General features: G+C 38.6%; 1 protein-coding gene across 11 annotated transcripts in view; it reads left to right on the top strand.

The window, feature by feature from the left end:
- The window catches only part of TRIM2 (tripartite motif containing 2), a 131,021-nt gene that overhangs the window by 97,443 nt on the left and 11,311 nt on the right, over positions 1 to 22,267 (top strand). For 7 of the 11 annotated variants that reach the window (XM_081077314.1, XM_081077310.1, XM_081077313.1 and 4 more), the window contains 4 exons: positions 10,915 to 11,018; positions 11,249 to 11,416; positions 17,055 to 17,235; positions 18,328 to 18,398. In XM_081077314.1, coding sequence (XP_080933440.1) covers positions 10,915 to 11,018; positions 11,249 to 11,416; positions 17,055 to 17,235; positions 18,328 to 18,398 — 524 coding nt within the window. The remainder of the gene's footprint in view (positions 1 to 10,914; positions 11,019 to 11,248; positions 11,417 to 17,054; positions 17,236 to 18,327; positions 18,399 to 22,267) is intronic. The other 4 variants (XM_081077307.1, XM_081077309.1, XM_081077315.1 and 1 more) reach the window with 1 other exon arrangement.

The following is a 22,267-nucleotide window of genomic DNA, read 5'->3' on the forward strand; positions in this document are numbered from 1 at the left end:
TTTATTTGTTTAGTTAGTTAGTTAGTTAGTCAGTCAGTTAGTTAGTTTCAGGTGTACAAAACAGTGTAACAGTTCAACATTTATCCTTTATATCCCTCACACAGTGATAACCCCCTTCCCCACATCTACTATCCCTCTGAAATCGCACAGAGCCATTACATTTCCACTGTCTCTAGTGTTAATGTTGTACTCCACTTCTTGTAACCATATATATAATTGTAGTTGACATTCATTATTGTTCAGCTTCAGGTGTACAGTGCCGTGATCAGGCATCTACATCATCCCTGAAGTGGTCTCCCTAATGAGACAACTGTCGGTTGGATACCCTACAAAATCTTTACAACATTGTTGATTATATTCCCCAAACTGACTTTCGTATCCCCGTAGCAATCTTGTGGTTACTGATTGTGCTTTCTAATTCCCACACCTTCCTCCTTATCCCCGCCCCCAGATTTTTTTTTCTTTCTTTAATATGGAAACAAAAGTTGATTGAGACTAATGTATTTTCTTTTGTTTATTTTCTCAATAGAAAGCAAACTAAATACAAACCACAAGCAATCTGACAATTCTAAAGCAAAACGTCTCCATTTTAGTTACTGTATCCCAAAGTAGCTCCAGCCTGCTTCTCTTTCTGCCTCTTCAATCCTTCATGGCAGGATCTCTAAAACAGCACTGCATGTGTATTCACTGGCATGTGTAGAAAAACAGTTCTAATATAGATTGGGGAAACCTTAGTTTAAGGGAAGGAAACAGATTTTTTTCTTTTAAGCAAGCTGCAGAAGCTTTAGAATCTGCTGATGTGCACTTTAAGTCTCCAAGGCAGGGAAAGGATAACAGGCAGCACTTCCAAACTTTTCTGACCAGAGAACTTTCTCCATGGGACCACTGGAGAAAATAAGACTCTGTGGAACATTCTTGGGCAAATACTGTTCTGTTAATACTTTAGCTGAATCTTGGTAAAGACCATGATGTTATACATAAGTTGTCTGCTCAGAACCTGGAGGCCCCATACATTTACTGGCCATGTGTGCAGTGTGGGTGCAGAACTTGTCGATCCGCCAAAGCAGAGTGGACGAGCTGGAGCAGGCATAGGACTGGGAGTCTCCCAGGTCTGCCTCCGGTTCTGCCACTTATTTGAAACTTGGGCAGGTCTCTTAGTTTCCCTGGGCTTCAGTTTCCATGTCCATCAAATGAAAAAACAAGAATATCTGCTACTGAGAACTGTTCTAAATTCCAAGCTTTATGCCTGGCATATAGGAGGAGCTGAATAAATAAAAAATATTGTTTTTGCTCATGCAATTAAGACTGCTAGGTTTTCCCTACTACCTTTCCTTCTAGAAAAAGTTAAGTTGCTACTGTCCATTGATCTCCTGGATTAAGAACAAAGTCAGCGTTGAATTCAAACCTCCCCTCCACCAGCCAAGGGACCCCAGTCTCCTTCCCCAGGCAGTGTGCAGAGAGGAGAAAGGCACAGATCTGGGTTTAAATCCTGCTCCTCTTTGCCAGCTGGGCAACGGGCTTACCCTTTTGTAACCTGGTTTCTTCCTCTGTAAAATAAAGGGAATGAAATATTACCTAACTCATAAGGTGGCTGTGGGGGTGGACTGAGAAAGAATTCTTGTAAAATAAATGGCTGCCTATGTATAATACGTGCTTAATCAATGGTAGCTATTGTTTTACTATTGTTAAGATTATCAGTAATCATCATGTCCACCTGTGATTCTCACCTGAGACAAGAGACATCTCTTTTAGGTGTGTTTAGAGATGAAAGAAACGAGATCTCCTCCCTCAAGGAACTTATCACTTGGGGTGGCAGATGTATGACCAGCTAACTCTAATGCTATGGGTGAGGTGATGGAAAGCTATGGAAATGAGAAAATTTAAACAGGACACGAATGATGAGTACGACTCCTCCAAGTGGACAGGTGGAAATGGCACCCCAGGCAGAGGGCAGTGTGAAGAGCAACGGCAAGGTGAAGAGGAATACACATGACTGATATTTCAGGGGGACACATCCTGGGAAAAGACGCAGGGTGAGCTAAGGTCAGAGGAATGGGGGTGGTGAGGGCAGTGGCTGGAGATGAGGCAGGACAAGTCAGCGTTGGAACCCACTGCTTCTTGAATGCCCTCTGTGCTTTCACACCTGGGCACCTTTGTCCATGAACTCTTTCCCCAATTTTATTCTTCCCTCAAGTACCACCTTCTCTTGAAGAAGCCACTGTGATTACTATTATTTATGCATGGGTCTTATTTCCCAAGAAGACTGTAAATTGGTATCTTTAATCGTTTATAATCCCCCAACAATACCCAGAAGAATACTTTGCATAAGTACTTTGACCATTTGAAGTAGGATCAAACTGTGACCTACTGCGTGATTTACCACCTACCACTGTCAGGTCCAGTTTTGAGGCCAGGGACACACAGACCGGACAACAATGCACTGAGTGCAAAGGCAATCATTCCATGTACTCCCCTGCGCGGAACTATGTGAGTCAGTATCAAGACAAAGTGCTGGCCTGCTAAGAACTTGTCTTTTCAACATGTAACTGTTGGCTACAAATGGGAAAAGCTTACACTAATAATGAAAAGAGTTCAACTTTCTTTTAGTTATACCTTTGTTTGAGAACCTTAAGTATGTCTGTACAGTCAGGGTAGTAGGTGCATTGTAATAGAACATTCATGATTTGAACAGTCCCTTTGTGCATGAGTTAAAGCCTGCCACCTGTAATCCAGAATTCACTGAAACTCGGAGCTACACATCTGAGGTGGTGATTCTGCTCTTCCCTCTACTGGTCTCACCATACTGAACTCCTTGTGCTATTGATTTTGTGCTTAAAGATACATAGTTTTCATAATACACGTGTTAGGACTCATTCAACAACCCTAAATGATGTGTTAATTTTGTGTGTTCGTGAAAGTGAGTCATCACTTTCTGAGTGATATAAAAGATTTTCAGGGATGATAAATTTGACTCAAATTTTACCTTCTTCACTGATTATCCGGCTCCCCTCGTTAGATGTAACTTTGCTGTTTGAGTACCTACTATGCGCCAGACACTTGGCTGGGTCGTGGTATAAAGAGAGGAGTGAGATTCTGACTCTGACTTAGAGGAGGCCACAGTCTAGAAGGAGACAGATGGGAAAAAAATGTACTTTCAGTATGAATCAAAGCACAGAAATTGGGGTGGGATGGGGGAGGAGGCTGGCGGGCAGGGGGGCGTTGGGGAAGGTTCCTAGATGACATATACACTATGCTGGCTTTGAAAGAATCTGTCTGATGGAAGGAGGAAAAGGGTGTTTTGGATGAAGGGAAAGCAGGTACAAATGTGTGAAGGTGAGAAGTTTCAAGGAACCGCACATGAGTCCATCATCCCAGGGCATCAAATAAAGGGAGCGAGAAGCAGAGAAAAGTTTCTGTTTCCTTAGTAAGGGTCTGGGACTGTGTTCTGTATACCTGTGTTTCTCAAAGTGTGGTCCATAAACCACTTGAATTCTTGGGGTGCGTTAACTACTGTAGTTTCCCAAAGTTGAGGTAAAATGAGAATTCCTGAATTCCAAACTGCATTTACAGAATCAGAATCTCCCAGGAAGGGCCAGGAATCTGCATTCTGTAAGTTTCGATGACGTTTATGCACAGTGCGTTCTGAGAACCATTGCTACATGGGTGATGGGAAGCACTGAACAGTGTGATGTAGTGTAGTGACTTACTAAGATATTTATCTCCAGAGCGCGTGGAGGCATTATAGGGGATCTATTGGAAATGTCTCCCGGGAGGCAGGAAACTGCTTTCTATTGCAGTAGTCCACATGAGCCAGAATTAAGAGTGATGTGATGCAGTAGAGAGGAAATAGCAGATTTATAAGCTCCTTAGGAGGAAGAGGGCAGGGCTTGGTGACCAAATCCAGCATCTAGCTGTTTGACTTGAATGCAGTAGGGATATAAGGCGGTAGAGTGAATGATGGTTAAGGCCGTAGATTCTGAGGTTAGACTGCCCTGGGTTCTAGCCCCAACACTATGACTTTCTTATTGGTAAGTTACTTTCTTATCGGGTAAGTTACTTAACTTTTCAGTGCCTCAGTTTCCTCCATAACTGGGGATAAAAAGAACCTACCTACTAGGGGGGATTAAATGAATTAATATACAAAAGAGCTTAGAATAGTGACACTGACTAATAATGTTCAACACGTTTTAGAGAGACAAACTAGGTAATACTAGTTAACATATTCATAGTTGTGTAGAAGTAATAGTTAACCTGAGAGTTACGAACGTAGTAAGTAAAGAGCTCAAAAGCCTGATTCCCTCAATTTGAACCCCAGCCTGCTGTTTGTTAGCTGTATGATTGGGGAAGTTTATTTAACCTCTCTGTGCTCAGTTTCTTCATCTGTATGTGGGGATGAACTTAACACATACGTCACTTAGCGAGAATGAAAATAACATATATAAAGGCTTAGAACCGTGCAGGCACATAGTAAGGACTCTCTAAATGGTTGTTGCTGTGGTTTTGTCATTGTCAACCAAGATAAGGAAAGTAAGAGGAAGAGAGGTATGTTTCAGTTTTGACCACCCAGGTTGAAGTGTACCATAGGCAGATTGGAGTATGGGTTTGGAGTTCAACAAAGAAGTCAGGGCTAGAGATCAACTTGGAAGTGAAAAGTGTTGAGAAGTTGTTTTAAATCATGAGTTTTAAAGAAACGTCAAAGATAGGAGTTTTGGTTTAGGAAAGAATGGATGGGGAACAAAAGCAGGAAGAAGAAACAGGCATTCCCTAAGCCAAGCATTGTGCAGGCTACTTGTGTGTCAGCTTACTTAAAATCCTTAGTAAGTATAATACACTTTCAGTTCCTAATGTCCCCATGGTATAATATACTAACTACAGCATAATTTGTGGCTTGCTAGAGCCAGCTCATATTGGCTCTCAAACCACCTCCCTACTCTGTGTTTAGTGACTTCATGTTGATAGCTTGAAATCAATCAGGATGGGAATATTTACACTCTAGAAATGGGCAGATGATACAAATCAGAGCTCCTCCCCCAGCTCCCCAGCCCCTGCCCCTCAAGAGCCAAATTATCAGGACAACATATAAATTATCCTTATCATTGACAAAGGAGGCTCAGAGAGCTGGGCTAGGAACCCAAGCAGTCTGTGACTGACGCCTGTGCTTTTCAATTGCACAATGATTCCTCTTCATCTAAAATGTCCTTTAACTACTGTAGTTTCCCAAAGTTGAGGTATGTGATGCCTCCCACACCTGAAAACTTAATTATATGCCCACTGTGAATGAGTTATTGTGTTATTTTAGTATTGCAAAACAGTCCTGAATGAGTTTAGGGAAGTAGCTTAGAGTATCTGTTGATGATGATTCCTTGAAACCCAGGGATCATTTTTCCCAGCACTGTCGGAGTTTACTGCCGAGATGCCATGAGCGTGGGTTTGTCAGCTGCTAAAGAAAGTCCCCGAACAAAGGTGGAAGCCAGCTGTGGGAAGGAGTGAAAGAATTATAGTTGAGTTGTTTCAAATTATGTAATTTATACACCATACCTTAGTGAGTCCGTAAGTGTTGAATGAAACACTCATTTGTACTCTAGAGCAGTGTGCTTTCTTGTACTATAAAATAGATGTGTAAAATCACTTATCGTGAGTTCAGAGGCTTTACAGTAAGATATAATATTTTACACCCTTTTCCCCTGCCTCACCTCTGAGAACCACCACTTAAATCTTCCGTCCCCAAAATCTCAGGGAAAGGAGATCATGCTGATTTGGCATCTGAGGTCATTATTAGGAACCCTGCCCTCACCCCTTGAGCATCTTTTCCTTGGGAACTCTTCTGGCATGGGTCAAGTAGGAAAAGATGCCACTAATATTTACTGAGTGCTAGCTAGGCACCACGCTGTGTTATACGGTGCAGAAGCGAACAGGACAGATGTTGCCTCTGCCCTTAGGAAGCTCACAGTTTAGTGAGGGAGACGGACAGTTATATAGTTAAAATACCACGTGATAAGAGATGGAGTTTTCTAAAATATTTTATGGGGAATTCATGATCCACGTGAACCCAAAGGGTAATCACCCTCACCTCAGACACCTGGTATTCTAGAATCCAATTATGAAGAAGCATAGTGTGTATCAGAAAAAAGTGTTATGTAAACTTCCTAATCTCCTGCTCAGGAGAACCCAGGTTTTAGTCTTCCCTGTGTCTCTCTAACCTTGTGATGTGTCTACCTTCAAATTCACATCTATAAAATGGACTGATAATATTTATCCTGCTAATTATGGGGTCGTTATAGGAATACATGAGAGAAAGTATATGAAAGTACTGTAAATATTACTGAACATTTGACTTTCCCATGATGTAATAATGCAGGTTATAATTTACTCGGTCATTAATAATTCATTCAGCAAACCTACTTGGTTGGCTCAGTTCCATCCTCGTGCATTATTCCATTCTAAGTTTCTAGATTTATTTAGCGTTAATTTTCTCATTAAGCTGGAGGGGGGATGGAAAGAAGTTTACAGTTGTTGATGTCCTATTTCAGTCCAGGGCCTTATTCCCTTACTTCTGTAATCTTCCTGGGGCCATGGGTGGAGGTGACCAGGAGGAGCAGGGAGGAGAAGCTGTTGGCTTAAAAATTCATTTTGTGCGTCATAGGCTAGTTCAACATCTGGGAAAAACGAGTTTGATTACCTTATGGAATCGTTGCCAAATTGTTTATAATTACTTTTAAAATTCATGTTACTTGCTTTACTAGCCAAAATGTAGCCATCAAATGAAATCTTCTACAACCAAGTAGATGGGAAAACATTTTACAAGTGCTGTATATGTGCCACATTTAGATTCATTGTGAAAGAACTAATTTTCATTATGTATCTGGAATACTTTGGGGGGGACTTTTCTATAGTCTAAATAGAATTTGCTAAAAATCTGGAAGAGTAAAGCATGATCCCAAATTATTTGTACCTTTTGGAATTTCTATTTATTTTGGTCATGAAACACTTTATAAGCACTTGGACTGTGGGCATTTCGGTATAATGATGATAGACTATAGTTTGGGATCATTACTCAATATCAAGATTTCTCTAGTTTAACTGCAAGTGAGAAACAAATTGTCAGCATTAGTTGACCCTCAAGAATGTATGCTGGTGGTTTCCTTTAATCCTCATGAGTGATACTGTGATCCGGCTCTGCTTAAAAAGCACCAGTGGAGTTTTGAAAAAGAAACAATGGTCAATGACTCTGACGAGACAAAAGATGTTCATTCGAATCAGAGGAGGTTACCAGTAATGCCAATCCCAGCTATTTAGACACTGAGCCATGTGGCGTAAGAAAAGCATTTTTAAAAATAAATATTAGAAAATTAAAATGGCAGTGCCTGTTCCATCTAGCTGTTTTAAAAATGTGTAAGCAATCTTGGAGCAACACAGACGTGCCTCGAACCCTGTGATTTTATTTTCATGTGGGGCAACAGACTCAAGCTCTAGTTAACTTGAGACCAAGAATAAGAGCTGGGCCAACACATCACCCTGGAGCTCAGGGGAGAATGGAGGACCCCCTTCCAGCTGTGTGGTCCTCTCTTCGGCAGCATAGTTCCATTGCTCTCATGACCCCATCAATCTTGGCAGGTACTGAGCATCTCACATTCATTTCAGTGGGCAAAGAGTCTTCTTTTCCTTGTTCGGAGTGGTATTGATATGGAGTCCAGCTAAATGTCTTTCCATTCTAAAATTATACCCCCAAATACAATTGTTTCCCATTTCTACCGTCATTCATTCTAAAATGTTTCCTTCTGCAAAGAAAAAAAAGTGTTAGTATTTTTTGCTCAGATAGTTTCCCTCCTTCAACATCACCTCTATGTTTTTCAGAAGCAAAACAAAATCTGTTTGACTAACTAAGGCATCCCCGAACCTCTACTAAACACTATTCTCCCCATTTTTCCCCTTCCTTTCACACATCCACTGCTGCTGCCTACAGAGCCTTCTCTCAGTGGAACAAGCTTTGTCCTTAGCAGGATGGACAAAGGGTTAAATCAAAGAGGGCAATGGGCAGGTTTTTGTCCCTACCTGGACCAGAAGGACAAGCAAACCAATGTCCATCTACTATGTTCAGGGGCTTCTTACTCGCACGCCTTCCTCCCCGTTTTCAGGATTTCTTTCCCCTGTTTTTGTGCCCTCTAAGCCACAGTGCACTTCCGGTTTTACATAAGCGAGGACTGACCGTGAACAGCCTGGGCTGTCCTTACAGTCACTTCTTACTTTGTTCAGGTTCCAATTCAGTGGTAAGACTCCTGCTTTTTTATTATGTTTCTTCTTGGTCCTCGGGTCCTCATCTTGCTCGCTTCCATGCTTTTGTTCATCAAAGGTTTTGATAAATTAATCTTATAGTCTTAAGAGACCCCGACCTTGCCTCCACTACTTTTTCAAAAGTAGTTATAAACTGAGCCTTTTTGAAGAATTGTTTCTTTTCCCAGTCCTTCAGTTTTGCTTTACCCATTAACTCGCTGTTATTCAACCATCCCTTCCCCTGCCCCCACCAGCACGAACCAACACACCATTTTTAGAGTATTAGCTGATGCCATAGACATACATGTTGCAAAGTTTCTGTGTGGACCAAGTATAAAAGATCATCTCTTCTGACTCATTTGAAATAAAATAAAACAGTTTCCTCCGCCCTGTGGAAGATGTTGTTTTGAGAATCGGGACCTTACATTTTTTTTCACATTAGTGAGAGTAGATAACATACGGAGGTGGTGAGTAAACAAGATAGAGTCCAGATGTCAATAAAACAACTACCCTGTGGATCTGGTGAGAACTAGGTGATCTAAGATGGCTCTGCCCAGAAATTCTGTTGCTGATTTTAGTCTGAGTTTAATTCTATTACCAGTTTTACTTCCTAACCTAAAAATCTGGTTTCAAGTGATAGCTCCCCTTCCCCAATCTACGATCCCTCTGACATCGTATATAACTGTTACAGTTCCATTGACTCTATTCCTTATGCTGTACTCCACATCTTGTCACTGTATATATGTATACCATGTTTACCTGCAAATAAGACCTAGCCGGACCATCAGCTCTAATGCGTCTTTTGGAGCAAAAATTAATGTAAGACCCAGTATTATATTATATTGTACTATATTATATTATATTATCATATTATATTATACCGGGTCTTAAATTAAAATAAGACCTGGTATTTTATTATAATATATTATATTATATTATATTATGCCGGGTCTTATGTTATATTAAAATAAGACCAGGTCTTATATTAATTTTTGCTCCAAAAGACGTATTAGAGCTGATGGTCCAGCTAGGTCTTATTTTCGGAGAAACACGGTATTAAATTATAGGTGACACTCATTATTATTCAGCTTCAGCGTCAGGTGTATAGCGCAGTGGTCAGGCATCTACACCGTCCATGAAGTGGTCTCCCTGCTAGGACAAGTGTCCATTGAATACCCTACAAAATTTTTTGTGACAGGTGTAAATGTCTAACTATTACATTGTTTTGTATACCTGAAACTAAAAAAAATAAACCTCACAAAAACAGTAAATAAATACATAAGAAATAAGGTTAAAAACATCTGATTTCAAGAGTCTAACTATTCTTAAGCAGTGCTTAAGCTGTGTTTAAATTGAAGTTTAGCACTGTCAGCATCTTGTCCAGTCTTTCCTAAGGCCCTGCACTGATGTCTAAAAGCAAAGTATCAAATTGCTCTTTTGAATACAAATGAAATTATAAAACTGAAGTATAGCTTTGTTTCTCTATGAAAATTTAAACCTCCTCCCGGGTCATTTCTGAGCAAAATTGATCTGTTTCCATCCATTGTTATTTACATGGTCCCTTTGAAATAAGTTATAAGCACTTCTTTTGAAACAAAAACAGACATCTGTTAACCCATTGTCGTGCGGGGTCTCTTCTGGGGTCTCTAGTCCCAGTCCCCACATAAGAATGTAGGACATGGTCAGGCCGAAAAGAAACACCCACAGAGCCATAGATAGGGGAGTCATACCACTATATTCTCGCTGGTGGCTGGGTTGGAGACACAGGAAGCAGGAGCCACACTGTTTGCAGCCCTCAATGCTCCACTTGCAGGTTCGGCCACCATCTTCTTGCTAGCCCCCATTTTTCACTAGCGTAGCCACGGCAGTTATATTAGTGGCCAATGGCTCACTGGTTACAGCTGATGGCCAACTAGCCACAGCTGATGGCCATCCAATCACAGTTGATGGCCATTTACTACCCGAGCCAGCACCTTTTCACGTGAGGGCGAGAGCCTGGAAACTGCACTCCTAGCTCTGTCCCCACACCCATAGATGCCTTTGCTATTTTGTCTCCTGCCCCATCTCTCCCATTAGAAGAAAAAGACAGTAAAGATGAGAATGTTACTAGGATTAATTAATTTTCTTTTGCCTTTCTTATTTATTTCATCCAGAAAGTGCTCTGTCAGGATATCTTTTACATTTTCAGGAAAAATATACAGCCTATGAAATACTGAGTCTGTGAAAATAATACTGAAAGTCAAGTGTCCATGGTTTTTCTAAGAGCTGCTGAGAGGGTGGGATTTTGGCCAAAGTCTAAAATAAGGCCCTTTCCTATTACATATCCTCAACTGTAATGTTAGTTTTTATTATCATGTCTTTGTGGAATCTAAACATATTTGAATCATGTTAATATGCAGCTACAACTTAATAAGGGAAGATTGGCATTTGCTGGAAAAAGTGATTTTGCAAAGACTTGCTTGGTCTGCAAGAGTTTAGCAGCATGTGGATTAGGTCTGGAGGGAGGATGTTCTCTTTTTTTAAAAGTATGATTTTAAAATAATGCATTCTCACATTACCTATGGAAGACTGAATAATTCTCTTGCTGAAACTGAGAAGTCTTCTCTATTGCTTAATTTCTGTGGTTTTATGATTTATTTTTAGGTACCAAAGGAAGAAATAAAGGAGAATTTACAAATCTTCAAGGAGTAGCTGCATCTACAAATGGAAAAATATTAATCGCAGACAGTAACAACCAATGTGTGCAGGTATGGCCCCTAATTGTATACCGTTAACCACTTACATTGGTAAAGTAGGTACAGTTGTATATTTCTTACTTAAGACTTGAAGTACATAATACAAGGAAAGAAAGGGAAGCTTATAATATGTGTATAGATTTTTCTTCAAATAGAGTTTGTACATATGACAAAGGTTTCTGTTTCTGCCTCACTCATTTCTGTGTGAGTTCTCATTCCAATGAATGTAATTTGTTTTACAGATATTTTCCAATGATGGCCAATTCAAAAGTCGTTTTGGCATACGAGGCCGCTCTCCCGGGCAGCTGCAGCGGCCCACAGGGGTAGCTGTTCATCCCAGCGGGGACATCATCATTGCAGATTATGATAATAAATGGGTTAGCATTTTCTCTTCAGATGGGAAGTTTAAGGTAAGAGTAACTACCAACTGGCCACTAAACAGTAGAGAGAAGGACTAGGAAATAGATGATGAAATTGTCTTTTTCTTTTTTGAGATCCAATAAAATACTCAACTATTCTTTATGCACAAAGACATCTTGACTGTGTTACATCTAAGTTTTACGAAGTAGGAATAACAATGATATTGTCATAAATCTACTCAGATATATCTTAAATGTGGCTTCATTTTATAAAGCAATTAGGCTACCCAGTCAGCATTTTTTATACCGTCAGATTTACCTCAATTCAATGGAAAACAATAACCTTTAGAAAAGGATTATTAAGACGCAATTTACATTTCCCTAATTAATCTACAGGTTGTCATTTATGAAGTGTCTTCTGCTTTCTCAGATCTGTGATAGATGATATGGGAGAAACAGAATTGTAAGACATGGTCCCTACCTTTTAAAAATATACAAGCCCCTTGAGGAAAAAAGACTAATACAGAACAAATGACAGAAAACAATTCATGTCAGTCCTTAATCAGTCATAAATTTTTGGTACAGTCTAGAACCATAGTGTAATGTATATACCAGAGGAATCGAAAGGAAAAGAAAATGGGGGCTGGCTTCATGGAGAAATTGTAAGTTGAACTATACTTTGAGGGATCCCCTCATTTACATATTTGTTATCACTCTCGGCATCATCTTCTATGTTTTTTAGCAAGTCACCTAAGAGTAGAGAGTTCTCTGTTGTTAACAGAAATCTCTCTTCTAAGGTGTCATCAAAGAATATTATCCTCCAGTCCATTTTCGACACTTGTTCAGAGATTATGAGACCCTTCATCAAAGGTGTTTTTGAAGACGATATGTACTACGCCTTCTGTATTCCCCATCTAGAGGCTTCTCTTTCAGTTGACAACATGAACTTGAACTCAAACAGATCAACCCTTTGGAATCCCAGATCTGTGGCTCACTACCTGTTGGGCCTTTGGCAAATTATGTAATTTCCTTCAGCTTTGATAGCCTCCTATTCCAAATTTGGATATAAAAATCTATCTCATAGGATTTGGGTAAGGATTAAATGAGATTTTATTTCTGGATTTTATATGTGCCTTAAATGAATTAGGCATCTAAGAAATGTTCTTTTCCAATGCCTCTAGTAACCCTGTCCAAAAGAAGAGGTCGATTAGGTCAGCTATGATTTGGGCTTCATGACCTCTTACCGGCTCCTGGTAGTTATCCCTTCCTTGTCTAAATGTTCAGAGATGATGCTTTTCATAATCCATTCTGTAATCCTGAAGCCTGAACAAAGTTCACTCATCAGTCTCTTATTGGAGGAAGTTGTGTTTTCCTTTTTAAAGTTGTTAGATCACTACAGTCATGTAATTTTTGTTAAACAAGTTACGTAATTATTAATCCTCAGATGGGAGCCTCTGTTTTGTATGGGGCAGCATTTTTTTTCTTCTAGGAGAATAAAAAGCTATTTTTTTTAATTTCACCAGATTATACACAATTCTTCAATTGATTTGTTTGTCCCACTTCCGATGTATTGTCTCTGTAGGATGGCCATATACACAGAAAGGTCTCTTGCCTTCCTGTATCTCCAACTTACTCCCCTTCTTTTGTGTTTTCATAATTGTATTTGTAGTAAGCCATACCCAAATATGACAACTTCTACATCAATAGAATGAAAACTATTCAGAAACCTCTTGAAAATATCCATCTAGTTTGGAGACACCCTTTGTTTTTGTTTCATACTCCAGCAAAACCATGACCTGTCTTTTTAAATTCAGAAATGAAAACTGAAATAGGCATTGAAACAGGAGTTTTATATCTACGCTATTGAAATATTTTATATCTAATATAGTAAAACATATTGAAACAGAAGTTTTACATCTAAGAGGGAAGTGTTCATTTATCATTCAGTGGTTCTGTATTCTATATGTAATAGACACTCTTCCTGGAAGAACTGGTTTCTCAAGGTTGGCACGGTACTAGTAATAACTGGAATAAATGCTAAAGAATGCTCATACCCCCTAGAGGATTGGGGGAATGGACCTGGTATACTTTCAACATACCCACCACACCCCCTTTTTGTTTAAGATAGATGTTGATCAAAACCCAAAGAAAAGGTAGCAGGATAACAAGTGAACACACTTTAATACTGTAATGGGAGTTCATCCAAGTGTGACGTCCATAACCATATACTGAGAGATACTTATTTTCTTTTTCGATGGGGTTCAGTAAAACTAAACAGATTCTCAGAAAGACAAAACTTTAACATAAACATGTATTCTTTTTATTTATTCCTAATATATCTAGGGATGTAACATCTTTTGTCCTTTTCTTTCTTTTACTCACTAACTTCTTAGCCCTAATATGCTTCTAATTTTTTCCTCTCCATCGTCCTTCCTGACTTATATCTTCTGGTCCATCTAGGAAATTTTGTGACTCCAGAACAGATACCAAGGACCCTGGCCACCATATTCTAAAATAGCTCGTCTCTTCCCTCTTCAATTTAAGGACCTATTTGTTGAGCTAAATACTTTCACTTAACAGTTCCAGAGCCAGGGTCTAAAATATCTTCACTTACTATTCTATTTAAGATAGGGGACACACTGTCAGGCCAAATGCAGTAATTCTTTTTTCACTTGGTAGAATCAAATGCAGCTAAACTAGAACCGATGCAGGGAAGTGGAAGGAAAAGCGGTTTCGGTTCAACATTTAAGTTTTTTTTTCTTTTAGAACTACACCAGTTCTCACTACATGATAGAATGGCAGTAATCCTTTATTTTCTGTTTTTAATACTACATAATTACCATCCAGTTGGTATTATATGTCTGAGTCATTCTAGGAACAACTAGTGTTCATAATGTTGGGTAGTAATAATATTCTTGTTTTAATAATGAGAGTCTTCTCTTTTCCTTTTGATTCCGCTGACGTATCTTCCATTCAGTCATGAAAGAAAGTATGTAATTTCTTTGCAAGCAATTATGTTATAGTCTCTTTGATCTTTGGGTGAGATTTCCGAATCAGAATCAAATTTATAGAACACATTCCCTTGCCAGAATGCCACTGTTTCCTTCCTAAATAAACGTGTCTCTTGGTTCTAAAGAGATCAACTCTGAATCTGTCATTTACAAACTTCCAAGAATAAAAGATTATACAGAGTCTGAACCCCCACTCTGGGAAAGTCCCCACCCCTCTCTCCATACTCTTTCTTGCACATATCTTCATGTTTCTGTTGGGAAAGAAGATAATCCTGTGGGTCTGGTGTGATACCAGCTGAATAGGGTGAGGGAAAAGGAGATTGTGTGCCATACTCTGTGCTTGACACTAACCTTTATGCTTTGACATCTGCAAAACCCAGTAAATAGCAGAGCTACCATTTTACAGATGAGAAAACTAAGGTTCCCAACTGATGGAAACAAAGAATGAATTTTACTTTGAAATTTTGCTGCTGGGGAACGGGAGGAACTGTGGTATCACAAAAGGAATTAGGAAATCAGGAGGTGCTAGTTTGGGTTTTCTTTTTTTCAATGGTGGATATGAGGAAGATAAATTGGGTTTGACATTGAGTTTAAGATGATAACTTGTAATATAGGTAATGACTAAAGATACGGATTTGAGAATCGTACACATAGAGGTGAAAGTTGATGCCATAACATAAGTGAGATCTCAGAAGTGTCTAGGGTAGTGCTGTCCAATACAGTAACCACTAGCCACACGTGGATATGAGTTCTTGAAATGGGGCTGGTCTGAATGGAGATGTGCTGTGACTGTAAAAATACACTGGATTTCAAAGACTTAGTCCCCAGAAAAGAAAGTAAAATATTTCATTAACAATTTTTATAGTAATTACATGTTAAAATGATCACTTTGGGATATATTGGGTTAAACAAAATGTGTAAGTCAATTTCATTTTCCCTGTTTCTTTTTTCTTTTTTTTTTTTGATGTGATTACTAGAAAATTTTAAGATACATGTGTACCTCACATTATATTTCTATTAGACAGCACTAATATAGAGAGGGAAAATAAAAGAACTAAACAAGAAGCTTTGAGAAGGTAACTTTTCCAGATTTAAAGTTTTTAATTTAAAAAGAAATAGAGGCAAATAGATTTTTCAAACAAGCCTATAGACAAATATAAAATGAAAAGGAAGAGTTTCTCCTACTACCCCTAATATCTCTTGCTAAGATATAAATACCATTGGTTTTTTTTACTTTCTCCTCCAGGACTGTATATATATATAAAAGCATTTAACACAAATGGGCTCAGACTATACTCACTGTTCTGCATGTTGCTTTATTACATATCTGATAAATCTTTTGTGAAAACACAGGGATCTACTTCGTTCTGACATTGTAAGCCTTGGTACCAGGGAGAAGGGTGGTTCTTGCCATCGTCTTCACTCACCAGGCTCTCTTTTGGCTGCTTCCTTTCTTGTCTCTAGTGACTTGTCTCATCAAGTCACTGTTCCACGTGGCTTCTGAGATGGCCTATTTGAATTCTCCCAAATCTACCAAATTGAAGACTAGATACCAGGCAGTTCGTTGAGTGACCTAGTTATTGTGATGTTGAGTTTTGTAAGGCACGCAGTAGACACGCTTGTCTCTGCAATGTGATCGAGACATCTTCGAGGGTAGCAGCTGTGTCTTACTCGTCTTTGTCTACCAAGTGCCACTTAGTGGGTGCTCAGTCAGTGTTTATGGAATTCATAGCTAAATGGGTAAATGAGTAAAGTACTTCTTTCTAAGCACTACAAAATGGAGCTACAGAAGTAAAGGTATGCGGGCATTTAAGTACCCACTGTAGTCTACTCGGAAAAATAAATAAGATTTAAAATGCATAGGGTATATATTTGATATAAATCTAATGCTTTCCTCCCATTTTAGAATACTGTAAAAATTGGAGCCATTTAATCATCATTTTACCTTATAATAATGCTAGAGTTTTAAAGTTAATATATTAAAGAAATATGTATTGAGTACTTATTAGAGACCAAGAAGCACGCTTGGCTCTGAGTACATGGTGCTGGATAAAACAGACATCTCTCCTGGATGTGTGGAACTTAATTCTAGTGAAGTTCAGTGGCAGATGCCTGGCGATTTCAACATGAATTAAAATATATATATAATAATGACAATCATAGCTTCCTTTCAATGATGGCTTAATATGTGCTCTGCTTTACATTCAGCACTTTCCCTGCATTGTTTTACTTTAATATATATTCCAAAAATACCATTGGAGGTTACTGAGGTTATTTTTTGACACTTTTTAATATGTAAGGCATCTGAAGCTCCAGGAAATTAAATCTATTGGTGCTAGATGTGTCCAAAGCAAGTGACGGAGGATTGTCTCCGTACTCCTAATCCAGGGACCTTTTGCTCTATGCCCCGCTGCCTCTTTAGAAGGGAGCTATGATCCCGGTTAAGGGGATTCCAGAACATTTTTGGTGGTAATTCCTTAAAAAAAATAAGGATTTCATATAATTATCCATAGCCGATAATGAGACGTGACAAGATAATTTTCCAAGACAGGAGATCATTGTGGGATATGTTGCTGTGCTCCCCTGTTTGAATGTTCAAGTCCATGTTGACTAAAACCCATGTCTGTCTGCGTGTTCTGCAGTGTTGTAAACCTCACCTCCATCCTTGTTTCTAACAGACAAAAATCGGATCAGGAAAGCTGATGGGGCCCAAGGGAGTGTCCGTGGACCGCAATGGGCACATCATTGTTGTGGATAACAAGGCATGCTGCGTGTTTATCTTCCAGCCAAACGGGAAAATAGTCACCAGGTTTGGGAGCCGAGGCAATGGGGACAGGCAGTTTGCAGGTACACTCGATGGTAATACGTAAACCCCCTTTTTTATGCCTCTTCTGCTCACATTTGCATGAGGTCGGAGCATGCTGACGATGCCTCACCCCCAGTGTGTTTGCCGGCTTGGGGGAAAGATACTGGGGATGAAATCTGAGCGAGAGCATGGGTAGGCACTTCTCAGTGATTCCACCCACAGGAAGTTGACCAGTAATCCATGTGTGGTTTTGATTGCTGGCACTTTCCAACTCAGACGTCTAATCTTCGAATGTTAGTAGTCAATGAAACATTCATTTTGTAATGAAATATGTTTAAGTAAGAATGTTTGAGGAACAATGTAGAACTCCCGTTTCTGTCCAGCTGTCGCTTTATTTAAAGAGCCTCTGAATGAGAATTTTGTTCACCGTTTTAAGTGATTGTAAGCGAGTGGGAGTTCAGAGTATTTGCTAAGTAAGGGAAGGACCGTCTCTTTTATGTCTCTTTTTGGTGTGTCACTATTGCAGCCACAAGCTTACTTAGTTTTTCACGTCTATGAGAAGAAGCAGAAGATGGTTTATTAACTTCCCTTTTTGAAAGGATGCTTTTGTCATTTAATCTTAATTTGCATAATCTTTCTTTGTGCTTTTGTCTCCAGTTCTGCCAGGTTCTGAATGTCACCCAAAATTATAAAATGTGGGTTTTCTGCTCTACTTTCTAAAAAATGTGACACATTTGAGTCTTTTTTTTTCTCACTGCTAAGAGTTGCCATGTGTTTCCTCAGTGGGAACTGAGGACCCTAAAATGACTAATACGTGCTCAGGGAAGCTAGCAGATGTGACGTTCAGATGGTGGAGCGGAGAATGAGTTTTGATGCTTATTGCTCATCCCACTTCATTAGGGGTGCTGATACGCTTAGCTTGACCTGGAAGAAGTCAGAGTAGACAGTCACAACTGTAGAATGATAGAGGATCCCCGTTATCTGGAGCCAGAGGTCTGGCTGAATGCTCTGTCAAGGACTGAGACTAAACTTCTTCGTTCTTTCTTAAATAACTTAGCCATATATTAAGTTTTGTAACTGCTATGTTGTTATAATCTTTTTTGTTGTTATGGTCATTGCATATTTTTTTTCCATCTTTGTTGCAGGTCCCCATTTTGCAGCTGTAAATAGCAATAATGAGATTATTATTACAGATTTCCATAATCATTCTGTCAAGGTACTATAAACACGTCATTTATTGTTAACTTTTAACTTTTCATTGAGAAATCAGTCTGGGAGAAAGTAACGTAATGTTCACGTATACACACAGGACTTCAAGGAGGTAATCTAAAAAATCAGATTTTGCTTCTTTTTAAAGATGCAGGTTTTAATTTGGACCTACACTCTTTGGTGAGTCAGAAAATTGAACAAAATATGGTGGCAATGAGTTTCTTAATTTGAAATCGGTGTAAATGAAGATGACTTGAAAATTAAATTTGAAAAAGCAATTACTTGAACTTGGAGAGGCAGAACTTTCTGAAGCTTAATACTTTGTGGCTATTCAATAATTAAAACAAGGTCGCTTTTTCAATTTCCTGCATCATAAGGCGTTTCAAACAAAATTAGATATTAGAACTCTGGTGCAACAGATTTGGGAGCAGAATAGCCCTAGCATAGATTTATATAGGCTCTTTTGTACTTCTTAGAATGCTTTCTCACACTAGTGTTCCTTAGAAAAAACCACCCATCCCCTCCACCAAGTAGCAGATAGTATATCTTTCTTACTAGGTCTAGGGGGAAGAAAGATTTGACCTTTGTTATGAGCAAATCAGGAAATAATAAAGTGGTTCAAAACAAATGTCTTATTTACTGAAGCTAGAAAATGTTTCGTACCATTCTCGACCAAGCTTCTGAAGGTGCGACGGATGTTCCATTGAAACCACGCCAGGTGGTCATAGGCAGACATTTTTAAGAGCCATGTATTTATTTTTAGGGTTACCTTCTGTTTACATCACATGATACTGGTTTTGTATTTATAGAAGTGATGTAAAGTTTTCCTTGTAAGTAAATTCATTTAAATTTTTAAAAAGTGAGGCATTTTAAAGGAAAGGTAATAAGGAAACAGCATAGGTGATATGCCAAGGACTGAAGTTTGCACTTAGAGACAACCATTGAGCAACCAAACTTAAAAATGATTTGTCAGTGTTGATAATTGGAACAGATAGATAATGATAGGATTTTAACACCTAAAGGTGCTCTCTCTTCTGTGTCCTTCACTGCTTCATTTCCCACATTCATCCTGGAAGATAATCTTTAACCTGAGTAAATGGAAAAGCTTGAGCTTTTCTGATGGCTGTCAAGTCCTTCTGCAAAGGGTAGAGCATGTGAGCTATGGTGAGGGGTAGGATGAGGGAAAAGAATGCCCACCATTGCTCACTTCCAAGGCTGCCTTCTGCCATGTTGTCTCTCCAGAGTTGCAACCATAGTGGTGGACCTCCGTCCCCCCGCCTTCTACCTCCCTCAATGCCAATAAGCTGCATATTCTCACCTCTATGGGAGGTGTGTTGATAAAGGGAAGAGGACAGTGGGAAAAGTCAGTGGCAGAGGTGTAGGGAAACTGAGAGCAACGAGGACTGGGCTTGCAACCCTCCACTCAGGGGGCTGTCACAATCCTGTGTAATGATCATATCTATAAAAGGATGACACAGGCTATTTCACTTCCTACCCTTCGCTCACTTTATAGAGGAATCAGTCATTTAACTATTGGGCATTCAATCAGAATACCCATATGTATCCTAACAGTGCAAAGGCCAGCAAACGCCTGCCGTAGATGCTCCCTACCGCCCATCCTGCTCCCTGCACAGGAAGACAGTAATGTTTATCAAGTTGCTCTTTTCTATGAAGCACAATGTGGCCCCAGAGTCTTTCCTGTCCCAGTGCTTCAGGCAGGCTCTGTGAATCACCTGGCATTGGTATGTGGGATGACTCCTATTTACCAGCCCTGGCTGACACTGTAGAAGGAAATAAGACATATGTAAGTAACCAAAATGCAAGGAAGATAGCAATAAGTGATTATGTACAAATTCGTACATATAAGGTTCTAGAAGTACGCAGAAGATTTCTAAGTATCAGGGAAGACTTGCAAGTGGAGTGGTATTTGAGGTGAGCAAAATTTTGAAATCAGAAAAGGATTTCTGATTTCTGAATATCATCAAAGTTATAAAAACATTATAAAAAGCAAAGCTATAAAAACAATTTCTGCTCATACTTCTGCATCTTAATATGTTTTCATCTGAATACTTTATAAACAATTAAATGACCTTTTAGATGGAGAAAATATGATTTATAATTATTGATTCTGAAAACTTCAAGTTTTTAATACAGTAGGGATAGATTATTTTAGTTATTTAAACTCAATTTTTCTCTCAATAAAACCAGTATTTTTGTGTTTTTGCTTCTTTTTGGTAACTGTTGCCATATGTATTTTATAGAATAGTTGGATTTTTTATTTCCCATGTAACACAGGGCAGTTAGCAATAGTTCTGGATTCAAGTCACTTCTCTGTTAGTAAATGAGAAAAGTGCCAATAGGTCAGGGCTAACAGGTGGTCTAGTTAATTCTTTAGCTACTTTCAGTATATATTTTCTTTTCATGGCAGAACAAATAAGACTAAATTGGGCATTTACCATCATTCTAAAGTGAAGCAGAAACACTTGAACCATTTGGATTATGCCAAGGAAAACATACTGACTCAGAGGGATAAACATGAGGAAGCAAACAAAAAGATTATTTGTAGAACTTAATGTGGGAAAGATTGGAGAATAATAAATTGCATTCTCACAAGCATGCAAACACTCCCATTGGTCTTTAAAACTAGAAAATTTTATGTGAAAAGAGATAAAAAAGAGTCAAGAAAGATTTTAAAACATGGCATCTTAGTGAAAGCTGATTCTTGTCTGTGTCCTTTCCAGAGAACCAAAGAGGTAACTTGCTTAGTTGGCAAGTAAGTAATTCAAGAAGTGGTCATGACTCTTTTTCTTAAAGTAAGTTTAGCCTTTAAAGATGAAAGTGTCTTGCTTTCCTAATGTATGTGACTAAAAAAGAGTCATTTTAATTTTCATAATCACAGAGATGGCAATAGGAGAATCTCTAAAAGGTCCTGAGATCATCCTCAAATTAGATCTGCACTCCCTCAGTTTCACGTTTTAGGAACCCTTATTCTCATGATGCCTTACATGTAATCCTTTTGGATTTGTTAATGAGTATTTCTACACGTGAAACTAGCATAATAATGGAAACTCAAAATAATATCCTGGAGACATTTCAAAACCATTAAGTATCATCTGAATCAAGATAAAATTATGCTTACTATAGTCTTATGAAATACATATTCTCTCAAAATCAGAACTCTGTATCTGATACATATACAGTAACACTCTAGTAATAAGAATGTTTAATCACAACAACTCTTTGCTTGTCCATATCAGATTAGAGTGTTAGTTTGAGTTCTGTTTAGCTCCCAGGTCTGTTGGCTTCCCTTCTCTTGGTTGCCTCATTTCATCAAAGGTTTAGGGTCATGTAAACTCTCTATTTTAAACTAAAACATATTCTGAAAAAAATACATGCAGAAAAAGCTTTTTTGTTATTGCTCATCCACTACCAACACACACACACACACACACACACACACACACACACACACACACACACAATTTCCTGTTATAGGTATGAAGTTCGGCCTACTGTTTCTTGATATGTTGACATAGTAAATTGGTAAATTATGATCATCTGGCCTAACAAAAAACTGCTACTTTCTGATCCAACTTTGAATTGTCATCCATCCTGTTAGAAATACAATACCTGTTCTTGAAATTTAGCTATTTATTTAAAGGCAGAAAGAATCATATTGTTGAAAATTATAGCTCTACTTTCTCATACTACCTTATATTTTTACCTTATATTTGTGAATATTTTGTAATTTATAGTAGAACTATTTTTCACATAACTATTCAAAAACCAGGTATAAGCTAGAAAAAAAGTGATTTAACAAATGAGAAATCAGATTTGTACAGTAAATTGTGAAACCACAAGTGATATGGGGCTGTA

The sequence above is a fragment of the Rhinolophus hipposideros genome (assembly GCF_964194185.1).
Source record: "Rhinolophus hipposideros genome assembly, chromosome: 16".
In the NCBI taxonomy this organism is placed as follows: Eukaryota; Metazoa; Chordata; class Mammalia; order Chiroptera; family Rhinolophidae; genus Rhinolophus; species Rhinolophus hipposideros.